Source organism: Betta splendens, chromosome 2, assembly GCF_900634795.4.
Source record: "Betta splendens chromosome 2, fBetSpl5.4, whole genome shotgun sequence".
Taxonomy (NCBI): Eukaryota; Metazoa; Chordata; class Actinopteri; order Anabantiformes; family Osphronemidae; genus Betta; species Betta splendens.
This window is the reverse complement of record NC_040882.2, coordinates 22,722,376-22,736,772: the sequence shown is the minus strand read 5'-3', so window position 1 is coordinate 22,736,772 and position 14,397 is coordinate 22,722,376. Positions and strand designations below refer to the sequence as shown.

The window sequence follows — 14,397 nt, the reverse complement described above, 5'->3', positions numbered from 1 at the left end:
CGGTGCGCTGGCTTCCACAGAGCTCGTTTCCTGGTCGATGTTTGGGAAAACCCACAGAATTCCACCACAGCTGAGTAATACTGAAAGTCAGCCCGTCTCTAGTAGTTCTTCACTCCCTGAAATCTCGGCCTGTCTTTTGTTTTGACCACCAGCCTGCGTTGGCTCTCGTGAGTCCACACTGTCTGAACCCAGAATCCCACAGCAATTTGTTTCCTGGATTCTCTGTGGGCTTTTTAGCATCTTTGCCCTTGAAATGAAGAGCGAATTAACAATTTATTTTTCTTTTTTTCAGTGCAGATAAGATTTAGACCCAATCTGGACTGCGAGAGTCACTTTTTATTACCAGTATTAGGTATGATATCAACTCTTAGGGACTTCAGATGCCCTTGACCTTTGACTCCCAGTTGTTTTTGACTTAAAATGAAACACTGTCTCCTGAAACCACGATTCACTGGTGGCTGTCAAATCCTTATTGTATCCAGGTTTATAGAGATAGAAAAATAGATTCAATTCTGTAATTCACAAGAGGTTTCAGAAAGCTCTGTCCTTGACCTGGCCGTGTTTCTTTATGTGGAACAAGATGGAGGCGTTTCTGTCCGTGCAAGATTTGCTTGACTGTTTCAACCAGAACTTTCTTGTGATTTCTATTGTCCAGCGTTGAGTCATTTGTCTGGCTCCTATCACTTGGAAACATCTAGCGGTTGAACCATTAGCGTGAGCCGTAGGGCGCGTCCTCGCCGTAGACAAAGCAGCACAGAATGTTTGACTTGGAGACGCTAGCAAGGAGTGTTTGACCTCTCCGGTTGGACGGTTACTCTGAGAACTAGCAAACGATCCAGATCATTCATCTTTAATTGTTTCTGCTCTATGCATGCTACAGGTTGAGCTACAAGCAGAACTGTCAGATTTATACCATGGACATGGTCAAATAAATGAGAGGAACTTGTGCACATCCAGTAAACTGAAGCGTGTGATGGGTTAATCATTTATACCTTAATTTCATCTGAGTTCCTTAAGCAAACATTGCGTTTCGCTTTGCTGTTGCGTCGCCTGCTGCCTGGGATTCATTACAGCACATCGTGCCTTGCTGTACTTCCCCGTAACCTGGGTGAGTTCATAAATAACCTCTAACGCATAATAACCCCTGCAACTGCAGAAGCCATTAAAAAGCAAAATGTCTAGACAATCGGTGACATTACACCTTTCTGCCGGCTTATGATAGCAATTGACTTCAGTTAGAAAATCAAGTGCGCCTCTTAAAGACGATTATGAGAGATGGAAAAATGAAAGCGTTGAGGTATTATCCTATCAGAGGAAGGACGGGGGGAAGGAAGAAAATGACAGGAAGCCACAGGCACAAACAAGAGCCCAACTATCCTCCAGCAAAAAACGTGATGGACGTGACATTTTGTGCAAACCCTGGGCAGCGCAGGGACACATTTGCAGAAGTGAAGTGCATTACAATCATTTCTGTCACCAAGACAACAACGTCCTGTCACATAGTCTGGATCCGTAATGGCTTTAAATACCAAAGTCGGCCTCTATCGCGAACCCGCGCGCACTTAGTTTCAGATAGAGATGATGATTCTTCAACTCAGCGAAGTGAGGTCAGAAGAACAGTATTTTTGAAATGCCACAGTAAGCAAATAAATATTAGTCATTTCTAGTTTTAAAGCTTTTTGCAGAATTGTGTCCAAATTGTTTTTTCTTTCTTTCTTTGCTTTTTTTGACAGAAGAGACAAAGAAAAGTCAAACGGCGCCGTTCAAAGAAGCAGTGCAGGGGTGAATACAGCGACACTGACATTCTCCTTTCCAGTGCTTATCACATCTTTTTTCTTTTACCAGCCAGTTGTAGACACTTCCCTCTTTATTGGAACTATATCTGTTCCTTCACAAACATCACACACAGTTGGCGGAGGAATGCACAATTAGCATATTCATGAGATGAATACAGTGGAAACTTTGGAGTCGCAGGCGGCGGGGGGTGGGGTGATTGGGGGGTTGTGTGTGTGTGTGTGTGTGTGTGTGTGTGTGTGTGTGTGTGTGTGTGTGTGTGTGTGTGTGTGTGTGTGTGTGTGTGTGTGTGTGTGCGTGTGCGCGCGCAGAACAAAAAAGCAGATGGCACGATGACTTTGAAAATCCAAAATTAGGTATGTTTTTATGAACTTCATGCTCATTGGCTATGTAAATCGCACAGTCAGACAGTCATGAAAGACAACGTTGTGTGTTTTCCAGCTTTTCCACTGAGATCATGTTTGTTGATTGAAATCTGCTCAGCGCTTGGATTCTCACAACTGTTGTAAATCTGGCTGTGTGCGCCTTCATGCGCTTTACTTGACTCGCTTCCTTCCTCTAATGCACAGACAGCCGATGTATAGTCAAGCGACTGCGGTCTCAAATGTTGTGTTTTGATGTGGACAAACCCAGATCGTGTTTTGGTCCTTGCCAGGACTTCTTTAGTCAATTTGGAAATGAAGGCCTGAGTCTGCCAGCTGTCTTTAGGCTTTATTTCTACTAATTGCAGTACAGATGTTCTTCTTTCAGCAGCGATGTGTCTTGGATGCTAAATGTGGAAGGATGCTAGCTTGGAGTCCTGGCCTGAAGTCGGTGGGATCTCTTTATGTCTGTCTGCTTTGGCTTTTGTTAAAGAACAGAGTCTGAACCAGGCAGCTGCCGTGTCTCCACATACTCATCCATGCGTGAACGCTGAGTCCTCAAACTTCCGAGCGGTCTTTGCTTGTGGAGAGTCATTAGCTGTGGCGCGGAGGGTTGGAGTGGTGCTTATTGTTTGCAAACCAATAACTAGCAACGCAGGCTAATTGAATTCTTCAGCAGCGAACGGGCTCGGTTTTATCAGCACAGGCATGAAGTAGACTGACTGCAGGGCCATAAATGCAGGGCCTCTTCCACCGGGCGTCATCGCATCCGTCCCTTGGTCTAAAATGCACTGATTCTGAATCTGCCGACCGCGCGTGTGTTTCAGACATGGCTCGCCGCTGGTGCACCCTGGAGGGCGGCTTCCTGAGCTACTACGAGAACGAGCGCAGCTCGTCGCCCGTCGGCAGGGTGGACGTCACCGAGGTGGTCAGTCTGGCCATCAGCAACACAGAGACCATGACCGGAGCGGGGTACCATACACACACACACACACACACACACACACACAAACTGTACGTGAAACCCTGCATCAGCGTAATTAAATGGAACCTGGAGACAATAAAAGGTTCCATTCAGCCGATCCTAAAGAAACAGGAATTTCAGAGCTTTAAACCAGTGCGTAAACACAGGCTCCTCTGCATTGCTTCACATCATCATATATCTCGTTAGTATAATCTCTGGTTGAGCATTATTCGGTTTATCAGAGCCCGTCAGACTTTACGAGGGCTGTGTTTCATCCTTTTACTGGTGGGGATGCGGGCGAGTGATGCACCTCCACCTCCATCGCTCCCTCTCACATTACCATTCCCTTAAAAAGTTCTTCTGACAACAAACTTTATTTTATTCCGTCTTGAAGACACACAATGAGGAAACAGATGCCTCCATCCTTTGCTGTTGATGCCGGAGTGTGTGTGCGTGCGTGTGTGTGTGTGTGTGCCTGATAATGGCTTATGATTAAAGCATAAGCCAGGTCCTTAATGACAGCAGCAGATGTTATGAAGAAGAAACAATGCTTTTATTTGTAAATGTTATTTACACAGCCATTAGAAACACATCTGTCCAGCTAAAACTATGACCTTTCTAACGAGCTGGACACTTACACACACACACACAACTGAGACATAATATTGTGTGCACCATATTTAGTGCAGACATGCCAGTTACAGGTCACGGCTTCGCCGCCAGAAAAGCTATTAATTTTGCATCGCTAACGCTCATAATGGCCGTGCGTTTCACTAGATTAAACCCTGCCTCGCTCTCTCCTACTTCTGGAACTTTGCGAGTTCCCGGCGCGGCGGCGGCGCCGACGCCTCGCCCCTTCGACTGCCTGCCTCTCATGAATATTAACGTATGCAGATGACACACTCCCACCAGCAGCCTATCGCCGTGCTACAGGAGGCCGTAGGTGTCGTTCCCATTAAACGCGGCGTTTGGGTAATTTCACCGTGACAGAGGACACCGCGAATTACTGCACGGCCCAGACGCATAACTTGTATGAATATTACAAACCCTCACTTAAGGAATTAATGCACGGGGAGTATGTTGGCTGGTGATAAGTTGAGGTTTTTTAGGCAGATTTCCTTTTGTCTCGTCCGCCTGCTTCAACAAGACGAGCCAAAGTTAATTCTGACCTTCAAATTAAATTCAAAACCACAGACATAAACCTTTGTGCTTTTCCTTTAGCTTCTTTAAAACTTTAGTCTGCTTTTGGTAAAATTTCCCTCTATCACTTTCTTTCTCACATTTGCAAACAAAAAAGACTTTGAAAGACTTCGACGGTAACTTTCCCAGTGAACTCGGTTTATATCCTCAGAATATACACATAGATTTATATATATCCGTATCTATATCTATACACACACACACACACACACACACACACACACACACACACACACACACACACGTGTGTGTATATATATATAATATACATAAGGACAAAGAGGTCTGGGGAATTAAGTACTCTGTGCACACAAATGCCTCAGAGACAAAGGAAAACAGCTTCAGAAATAGATAAAGGCTGCTGGAGAGGATCTGTAGCACACTCCACTACAAGGAGACGTGTCTGTAAGTTATGTCAGAATCCACTCAACAACAAAATCTGCTTCTTTAGCTCATCCAAATAAGTGCAAGGGCTTGAGAGCATCTATTAATCTAGCTATGATATTAAATGTAGCTCATCTAAAAAAGGTGCTCAAGTTGGAATTGTTATAGCATCTGTCTATCTGTATGTATATATATATAAAATTAGACTTTTATTTTAAAAACTCTCATAGTTGTTGTCACTTGTCAACAGGTACAACTAAACTAAGAGTTACATGCGAAGGAGTCAGTTTAAATGAACTGCGGAGGCAGATTGAGTGAAATAAAGTGTGATGGCGGCTGCGCGTCCTTATCTCAGACTCGCCTGGTATTAATATTATTATTATTATGTGTTATCTGCCACTCTTGTCTCTCCTCAGCCACCTCCTCCCTCAGGGACTCTCATAGTGCCGCATCCGTCTCCCATCCCTCTGTTTCCTCCTCCCATCCTCTCTTTACGATACCATTCCCCCAGCGCTTTGCTTTAGCTTCACCCTCCGTCTCCCCCTCCCCCCTCTCCCCCTGGGAGCGTCTCTAACGAGCACCTGCACACCTACCTACCGGCGAGAGGCAGCGGGAGGAGGGGGGGTTGAGCGGGAGCGTGTGTGGGGGGGGCTGGGGGTCACGCCGGGTCATGCAAACACCCATGTCTCACCTGTTCCCATGACACGCGTGAGAATGGAGCCGCTCGGCGCCGCCGTGACCCCTCCCCGCCGAGCGCCACCTTAAATGGCCGCCGCTGCAGCATTTAGAGCCTCCCTCGCCGCGGCGCTGCCCATGAAAAACGAGCTACCGCTCGGCAGTGTGTTGGAGCCATCAAGACAGTGATACTCTGACCCGCGTATCCTGGATGAGAGCGCGGGGGGAGAGAGAGAGGATGGAGGCGGAGACAACGGGAGGAGAAAGACCAACAAAGATTAATAGCTGCCCTTTTGCTTCCGACAGCAGGGGCTTTTGCCTGCGAGTAGTGTCTGTGCGTGGATGATCGAGTGCGGGGCGAGTGTGTGTGTGTGTGTGTGTGCTCCGCTTTTGATATGTGCTCATATAATCACAGTGTTTATGTCCAGATCTGTAGCCGGAGGGGCGAATTCCCCTACGAGCACATGCACCGGCTCGGGGCAAAGACACGCTGTCAGCAAAGTGTTGGATATTAATTAAAAGATAATAAAACCTAATAGAGCCCTCACCGTCAGTGGGACCAGTCTGGAAGTGGAGTAAAAACAACAAGTTATGTTTTATCCACTGTCAGAATGCGCAGGACTTTTTCCCAGCTACTTTTCCTTTGAGCCAAACTTGTGTAAACGCGCCCGAGCGCGTCTTATTGTGCGCGCGGCGAACAAACGCACGGCTCCCTGTGTGTTTGCGAGGACGCGTCCCGCTCCGCATCGCCGCGTCTCCGCATCTCCACATATCTGACGCCGCCTCTCCGGCAGGGCCGTGTTTCCCGTGGAGCTGTACCTGCAGTCGGAGCGCGTGCTGATCGTCGGCGCCGAGACGCAGGAGACGCAGAGCGACTGGAGCCACGCGCTCACAAAGGTGACACACTTTGCACGAGAACGCGCTGATTGTCGCCGCTGTGTTTTTTCTCCCCCCTCGTAACTTACTTTTTCACTTAGACTCACAAAGGCGCTATATCGCATCCATCTCACACGCCGGGCGCTTTCTTTCAGCGAGACAAGTGGTCGTGCTATCGCTTCCCCCACACGCATCTTATAATAACACCCCACGTAAATATGTCCCCTATTCCCTTTTTATCTGCTTAATCCCAGGCAGCCCAGTCACAGATAGTGGGAGGTGTAGCCGCGTTGGTCCATATGTCTCTCCATCTGTAACACAGGCCTCCCACACCTCCGTATTTCCGTTTGAGTCCCAGAACAATGGCCAGACGGACCGCGAGGTAGAGGAAGGTGCTGGGAAACGTGTTTGAGCTGGGAGGCCAGCAGCCGAGCAAAGGCGTTTACCTCCAGGAAGAGCGCGGCACATGTTGTGGTTCTGTGTTGTTCCGAGGCGAGGCACCTCGGTGAGAGGGGAAAAAAAAAAAAAAGAGAAAAAGAAGTTTCAAGCTGTTGGCGGTGGAAGTTGTTCATTTGCAACTCTGTTCGTGCTCACAGTGCTTCGTCCCCTCCAAAGCAGAGGGACTGGTGCAGAAAGGCAGCGAGCTGATTGGCAGGCTCTTCTACAAGGAGGGCCACGACCTGTACCACTGGAGGAAGGCCTGGTTCGCGCTGGACGGCTCCGTGCTGCACTTCAGCCGAGGCGAGGACGAGGAGGAGGAGGAGGAGGTCCTGCAGCTCAAGCAGCTCCAAGAGCTCAGTAAGCTTCCTGTCGGCTGCATCGTCGCTGGTTTATTCTGGTGGGGGTTAAAAAGGTGACACAGCTGATGATGCTGGGCCTGAGTCCAAACGTGGAGGCACCTATACTGTAGGTATCAACCGTAACCCACAATGCAACTGTGCTGTAAGACATAGACGCCGAGTCGGTGTGAGCGTTGGCTCCTATACTCACGAGAGGGGGTTTTCAGTTTACAGGGACATCCAATAAGCATTTTGCCCTTTACAAACACCCATGTCTGACCCGTTCCCCTGACACGCGTGCGTCAGAATAGAGCAACCTTCTCCGAAAGCGGCGCTGCTCACGGAACAAGAGGCAAAGCTCAGTGTGAAAAATAAAGCTTAACAGGAGTATTTTACACGTAAGAGGCCCGACTAATGGGGACTAGATGTTGACATGAATTTATTTTCTCTACTAAACTAAGAGTTAAGGGCGGTTTTAAAGCTGGCGTGAGGCTGGAAGTCGTTCCACTCTGCTCAGCACACGCTGTTCTCCATCCAGCATCTGGTGGAACTACTTTTAAAATGTTACATACAACATTTATAATTTATCGTCCGACTGGACACGGCTAATATCAGGGCTTCCTCCGTTTTGCAGTGAGGAGCAGTGGGAATGAATATTTCACTCTGTGGTCCATGTTGTAGCGTGTGGAACCCTTCACAACCGCCGCTGCTCTGGATGTGGTGTTGTGTGTTGTCTGACAGGAGTCTTTCGCGGCTGCTGATGTCCAGAAATGTGTTTATTTCATGGCAACAGAACATTATGACCAAAGGATAAACGTATACAGTATAAGGAGATACTGAACTTCTGTATTTGATCATGATAAAATAGAATAAACCTATTTTTACCGCATTCGCCTCCACTCGGCCCCAAATTGCCACCGTTTACATGAGCAAACTGGCCTTTTTTAAACAGCTTCACAGGCGCTTTTAATTGGGAATGAATCAGATTTAAAATCTCATCTCATAAAGTGGCTGCATCCGTCGCGGCTGTCACATTTGCTGCAGTCCTGCCACTTGCATTTATTGCTGCCTAATGATGTCAGAGGATGCATGCGGCGTCTGAAGGCACTCCAGCTTCTCACCCCATTACACATTTCTGTCTGATCGCGCCTCTAATTGGCTGAAGGACTTGTTGTATTAGGCAGAAGGTGCCACGGGCCCGTGTTCGAGAGGGCGCCGTGGTAACGTGAGGTCAGCGGATGTCAACGTTACGCAACGCGCCATCAAACAGCTGCCAGTCAGTGGGATTCAGCTAATCTCCCTTCTTACACAACGCTGCACGAAAAGGCCTGCGCTGCTTTGGCAGACAACAGCCATTTCAGGACATTTCAGCTGATTGCACTGATAGAAGCAGAGAATCGGCGGCTGGTTTTAATCCATTTCCAGCTCGATGTGGATCAAATGGTGCAAAGTGGCGCCCGCCCCACCCTCTCCGCTCACCTGGGGCGCGATGGAGAGCCTCATTCCTATTCCCGGCTTTCTCCAACCGTATTTGTCACAGCCGCAGAGCTGCAAGCGCCAGGAGGGACCGTGTTTTGTTGGAGGATGGTGGTTCTGGAGCTTTGAAAGGATCCCTTTAGGAACCACAGTCTGTGACATGGGATTAACTGTTATTTTCTCTACAGTGACACCAGCACATGAAAGGTGGCCCCTGTGTAGCATCCAGAGATTAAATAAATAGACTTTTCAATTAAAATAACTACATTTTTCCTACATGCACCACTTCAAACTGGAGTTCACCGCCAGTGTGACGCCGCCTGTTCCTAGTTTTGTGGCCTCAGGCTCCCACAGCTACGGCTCTTTTCACAATCCTTTTGTCAAAACCTTCTTTGGAGTCCTTTATTTTTCTCGCAGGTCTGTGTTTTTTTGTTTTTTTAAATATATCCCTAAGTTCCTTGTTTGTCATTTATTCAGTGTTTGACTCAGCCCCATAATTGGCCTTAAACCTAATGTCAGCCACTTTTATTGATCACCTGCGTTCACGTCTCTGGGCTTTTGCCCGAGTTTGTTTTTTTGCAAAGCGCTTTTAATAAATAAATAAACAAATTCAGTAAAACAACAGCCACAGACGAGAATCCCAACTCCAGAGACCCGGAGTGCGCTGCTTTTAAAAATGGCTTCCTGGAGGCTCCGCTGTGTACTTGAGAGAGGACTAATATTTTTGTGATACGCTGTGTCAAGACGCCTGCTGCACAAACAGGAGACGCAAAGTACGACACACAGCTGGATAATCACTAACCTGTCCCCAGGTTCTGAATCCACGGGATTTGCCCACACATAGCGTCTGGACCGACCTTTAACCCCCTAACGACCTTAACGAGCTCCTCTCGCCTAAACTCCGCCCCCCTGAGACGTATCAATTAACGCATCTCTTGTTTCGCCCGTTCCAAAAAGTCAATTGGCCGAACACGACCACGATGGCGCCGCGCTGGCTGCTGGCACAGCGGCGCGTTAGCTGCTGAGGCGTCGTTCTCGGGGTTGGAGCTCAGCCAGCTGCGCTCATTAGAGACTTTGTTCCATCCAGAGTAAACAAACCCAGGTGTCTGCAGAGGTTATTGTGCAATACCTGTTGAAGTAAACAGCTCTTTATTCTCCCGCCGAGCGCGTGCGCAGGCCGTCTAAATAAAACCACAATAAACGGCTCTTACAGGACGGCCAGTACAAATTATGGAGAGAACAAGGCCACAGACTCAGTTCCTTATCACACAAACATATTAAGTAATAAAAACATTTCCACAGAGCTGCGGCTGGATGAAAGAGCTTTGTTGTGTGTTTGTTCAAACAGCGATGACAAGTGTTTTGCATTTACCTGATAACACTGTTAATAAACCTCTCTCAAGTCAAAACCAGTTTCTGACGTTGTCGGGCCTCTTTTTTTTTTTTTTACGTATCAAAATAAAATACCGTGCCCTTGAAAATCTGCCAAATGAAATAAAAAGCAAATTATTTCTTTAGAGACTTTGGGGATTTAATTGCTTTTGTTCTTTTAGCTCAACAGTGAAAGGGTTTGTTTGCCAAAATAAGACTTTTATGTGGAACGTTTCTACCACATGTCTTTGTTGGCCCTTTTTTTTTTTGAGCCAGCAGTCAAATTAAATTTCCTGTCAGTGCAGATTATCGATCAATAGGTTTATTAAAGCGGCAGATGCTGAGATTGAGCGGAGGACGGCATTGAAAGGGTTGTTTATTCTGTGTCGTGATGGTAAAATGACACATTTCGGCCTCGACTATTTCACGTGACCCAAAGGTCAAATTAAAGGCAATTCACAGTTCGGTTGGATTTTACTTTTTATTTATGTCTGACCAGAGAGCCAGATGTTGTACAGTTGTGAGAAGATGGCTGTCATGATGTGAGTTGTTTGAACCCACGGAGGAGATTATGGCCGAGGTTATTTAGATCTTCAGAAGGTAAAGGACGCGTGAAGCCCCTCGCGTCCTCCTCATTACAGTGCTTTAAACAGTGGCCTCAGTGTGAGCGTGTGACGCCGCGTGCTCCACTTCCCTCTGTTGCTGAAACCACCTTCAGTGTTTCCTCGACACAGAAACTGAATTTGTGTTCTCCATACAAGAAAAAGCTATTAGCTCCATTGGGACGCGTTGGCATTTCCTCCATGTTCTGCTCTTTCCGTCCCCTCCGCCGCACGTCTGCACGTTTGAACGGACTAGTTAGACGCGTCTAGACATTTACGCGGCCTCTTATTTGACTGGATTATCTCCACAACACAAATGAACACTTAAAGAGAACTGAGACCTTTTAGCGGCGGCGGTGACGGCGTCGACGGCGGACGGAGATTGAGCGGATCCAAATGTCAACGCCAAATTGTTCCCGTCGCATTGCTGCGCGTGTCTTCTTTCACACAGTACGCTGCATTTACAACCCGCTGCCCTTCTCCCCCCCCCCCCCCCACAGCTGTCTCCACGCACACGGAGGGCGAGGACAAGATGCAAGTGCTGCTGATGGTGGAGGGCGGAAGGTAAGTCACGCAAAAAAAAAAAAAAAAAAAAAAAGATGCGCTTAATTGGGAGCGTGTTTGTGGCGCAGCGCCTCTATGCATTATGCAACCGGGCTGCTGCCGCTTTGATTGCGCCTTTGTCTCGTGCTCTCCAGCTACTGTACGCATCCGAGGTAATTACAGCCCGCCTCGCTGGAGAGCAGAGGTTAGGAGGGGAAGACGTGACGCACGGCGGCCTCGCGCGAGTCTGCAGGTTCGGGCTCGTGCAGCCGCACTTTGCGCTTACTTTGTTAATTGCCGTGTGTTTTTTTTTTTTTTTTTGATCAAACCACGCGCCTCCCGCTCCGCGCGAGCGCTTGTTTGGGCTACTTTTGATCATGTTTATTTAGCGGCTCAGCTTTTTTGCGAGCGCGTGCACAGCGTCAGGTCGTCGGCTTAGCAATTCAAACCACCACCATACTGTTGATGGGTATCGCACCACGATTAACACAGCGCTGATGTCTCTCTAATAGAACGGTTTACGTCCACGGCTTCAACAAGGCGGACTTCACGCTGTGGCACGCGGCCATCACGCTGGCCGCCGGCACGCGCGGCAAGGCCCTCGGCGACCAGCAGCTGACGAGGAGCGGCGTCCCCATCATAGTCGACAGTTGCATCGCGTTTGTCACCCAGTACGGTGAGTCCCTGCAAACCTGCATGGGTCTATTGCTGGGATTTGCGTCCCGTCCACATATAAACACACACAAGAAAAATTGTCGCCTGGAAAATGCACGATAAATGCGGAAAAGGGGACCCGCGCAGCGCTACTGACTGTGAAGTGGGACAGGAGGTTAATACATCGTGCACCAATAGTTCTATTCCACCAATTCAGATTCAAATGTGCTTATGTAACGCTGCTGTTTTCCATAATTCACCGCGGCCACGAGGTTGGTTGTCGCCCCATAATTGCATTTCGTCGCACACACAGGCGACTTCATGACCACTGAGTTACTTCCCTCCTCCCCCGTGTCCGTGTCCCGCTCTGTGCATCCAGGCCTGTGTCAGGACGGGGTCTACCAGAAGCCGGGGAACCCCGGGCGCGTGGCCCAGCTCCTGCAGGACTTCGCCCACAGCGCCCGCGACGTGAAGCTGCGCGAGAAGGAGCACCGGCTGGAGGACGTCGCGTGCACCCTGAGGAGCTTCCTGTCGCAGGCGGAGGACGCGCTCCTCACCAAGGAGCTGTATCCGTACTGGGTGTCGGTTCTGGGTGTGTAGCGGAGGCGTCCCGCTTCGAATCTGCTCGACAAATAACAAAAAAAAAACAAAAAAAAAAGCGCCGTCTGACGCCCGTTTGTGTTTATAGTTTGTCACATTTGGCAGCGTTTGAAGCCGCTCTTGTCTGTGCGGTTCTTTAGATGAGAAGGACGAGCGGCAGCGAGTAAAGATGTACTCCACCTTCATACAGAACGTGCCCAGGATAAACAGATCAACGCTCGACGCGCTGCTGCGGCATCTGTACAGGTACGCGCTCGCGGAGCGGCCGCGTCGCACGCGCTCACAGCTGCTGCCGCGACTCTGTCACGTTAGACTTCCGCCACCCTGAAGGGGACATTTATAGCACAAACTGTGTTTAAATTAAAAAAATGAGATGAAAAAGCTGACAAAACAATGACGTTCACGCTTTCCACAAATAAACAACACAACCAGCTTCTCACCCTGTACTTTAACATTGATTTATGGCATAATTCTAAACGTTTTCGTGTCCTGTGCTCAAACTAAACCTCAGCTCATCCATTATTACAGTAGCTGGACACTCACTGTGAACCAGAAGATATCGTAATGCAGCTTCTCGTTTTCTCTTAACAATAAGCTTTTGTTATTATTATATTATTATTGTTGTTCTTAATCTGATCATTTTCCAGATTCACCGACACCAGACTTTAGTGGATGGAGCTGTTACAAGTTACATCCAGAAAAGAAAAGCTTGCTTTCTCACACAGTTGTGCCTTTTGAGTTGAAAGTGATGAATCAATTCTGTGCTCTTTGCACCATTCCATGGCCTTTTCCAAGCAAGACAACCTGATTGACTCATCTTTAAAAGCTCAGTTAGAAAACAGATACTTGTTCATAGTCCATGAAACAAATGGCAGCTTTTTCTGGCTTTTCATGGTGAAGGCAGCCGGCTAACGCCATAAATGAGGACTAGTAATGAGTTACAGGAGGTAAGAAATAGAGACAGGGTGTGGGAATAAGATGACGTCTCATTGGCTGCAGCTTATGTTTCACAGCCTTTCCTCAGAGATTTAGCTGCATTAGCTCAACGACTGATTGTTTGTACATTCAGGCCTTGACTGGATGCAGACTGAGGTCTAGCGCTTCGTTTATTGCGTGTGAATGTGAGATTGAGGCAGCGGACGACGCGACGCGCTGGCATTTCTGTGTTGTTCATTCCGAACACGTCTCTCCCCGTGATTCAGGATCCAGCAGTGTTCCCACGTCAACCACATGCCCAGTGAAAAACTAGCCTCCGTCTTCTCCTCCTGCTTGTTCCAGACCAGCGGACAAACCCCACAAGAAATCGGCGTCGTCCGCGACCTCATCAGCAACTACGTCACTCTGTTCGGGGTACGTCTCCGGTTGTCAGCGCTGGCGACCTTGAAAACACATCGCTTAGTTTGCTTGGATCATACTTTATACACGTAGCTGCTAAAAATAGTGACCAGTATGCTTATTATTTTCTGTGACAATTAAAAGTCGTGAACGGAAGTCACGGCTCCACAAAACAGAGAATGTTAGAAAAACAGGTCACCTAGAACAAAACATACCAGCGGAGTCTTGTTCAGGACATGTTTGGCTGCAGGCGAAATGGGACCAGACCCGTGACTCTGCTCTGTGTGTGAGCACGGTGGAGAGTGGAGGCGGAACCTGCTCAGACGTCACAGCTCCAATGCTTTTGGCTTCTATTATGGCTCTCGCTTTAGCTGCGATTACGGCTGCGGTTTTAAAGGCACGACGTGTTAACAGCTTTCCCGTTCATGTATAAAATGAGGGGGATCACAACAGAAAGTCATGTAAAGTTAAATCTGTATTTTACAGAAAGGAGATGTGCAGGATGTGTGGCTATGTGTCAACACTAATCAGAGGAACACACACATACACTTACATACACAAAATATGTTCTTCAAGTGTTTTTGTGCATTAACTTTTGTTCAGCGTATACAGTGATATCATATTATAGTTTCAGTGTCTGCACACACCAGAGATAAACTGCCTCTAACTATATGATTGATGGAAAACACTAATAACATTGGAACCGTTCAGCTATTACCATGTTGCGTTTCTAAACAGAGCTGCAGGCACAACGTATTTATACTCTACTTTAGCAAGTGGTC

At 47.9% G+C, this 14,397-nt stretch overlaps 1 protein-coding gene and 1 long non-coding RNA gene across 5 annotated transcripts in view; one reads left to right on the top strand and one right to left on the bottom strand.

Annotated features, from left to right (window-relative positions):
• arap2 (ArfGAP with RhoGAP domain, ankyrin repeat and PH domain 2) overlaps positions 1-14,397 on the top strand; it is an 84,332-nt gene that overhangs the window by 55,890 nt on the left and 14,045 nt on the right. For all 3 annotated transcript variants that reach the window (XM_055507049.1, XM_055507050.1, XM_055507051.1), the window contains exons 16-23: positions 2,984-3,128; positions 6,174-6,276; positions 6,852-7,053; positions 10,984-11,047; positions 11,539-11,702; positions 12,060-12,272; positions 12,421-12,526; positions 13,483-13,630. In XM_055507049.1, coding sequence (XP_055363024.1) covers positions 2,984-3,128; positions 6,174-6,276; positions 6,852-7,053; positions 10,984-11,047; positions 11,539-11,702; positions 12,060-12,272; positions 12,421-12,526; positions 13,483-13,630 — 1,145 coding nt within the window. The remainder of the gene's footprint in view (positions 1-2,983; positions 3,129-6,173; positions 6,277-6,851; positions 7,054-10,983; positions 11,048-11,538; positions 11,703-12,059; positions 12,273-12,420; positions 12,527-13,482; positions 13,631-14,397) is intronic.
• LOC129603827 (uncharacterized) lies at positions 10,244-14,008 on the bottom strand. Of its 2 annotated transcripts, XR_008694055.1 has the most exons (3): positions 13,831-13,987; positions 10,825-13,659; positions 10,244-10,718 (listed from the first exon to the last, which is right to left on the bottom strand). It is a non-coding gene; the product is annotated as an uncharacterized LOC129603827 (long non-coding RNA). The 2 variants fall into 2 exon arrangements; XR_008694054.1 differs by lacking the exon at positions 10,244-10,718 and having other exon boundaries at positions 12,891-13,659; positions 13,831-14,008.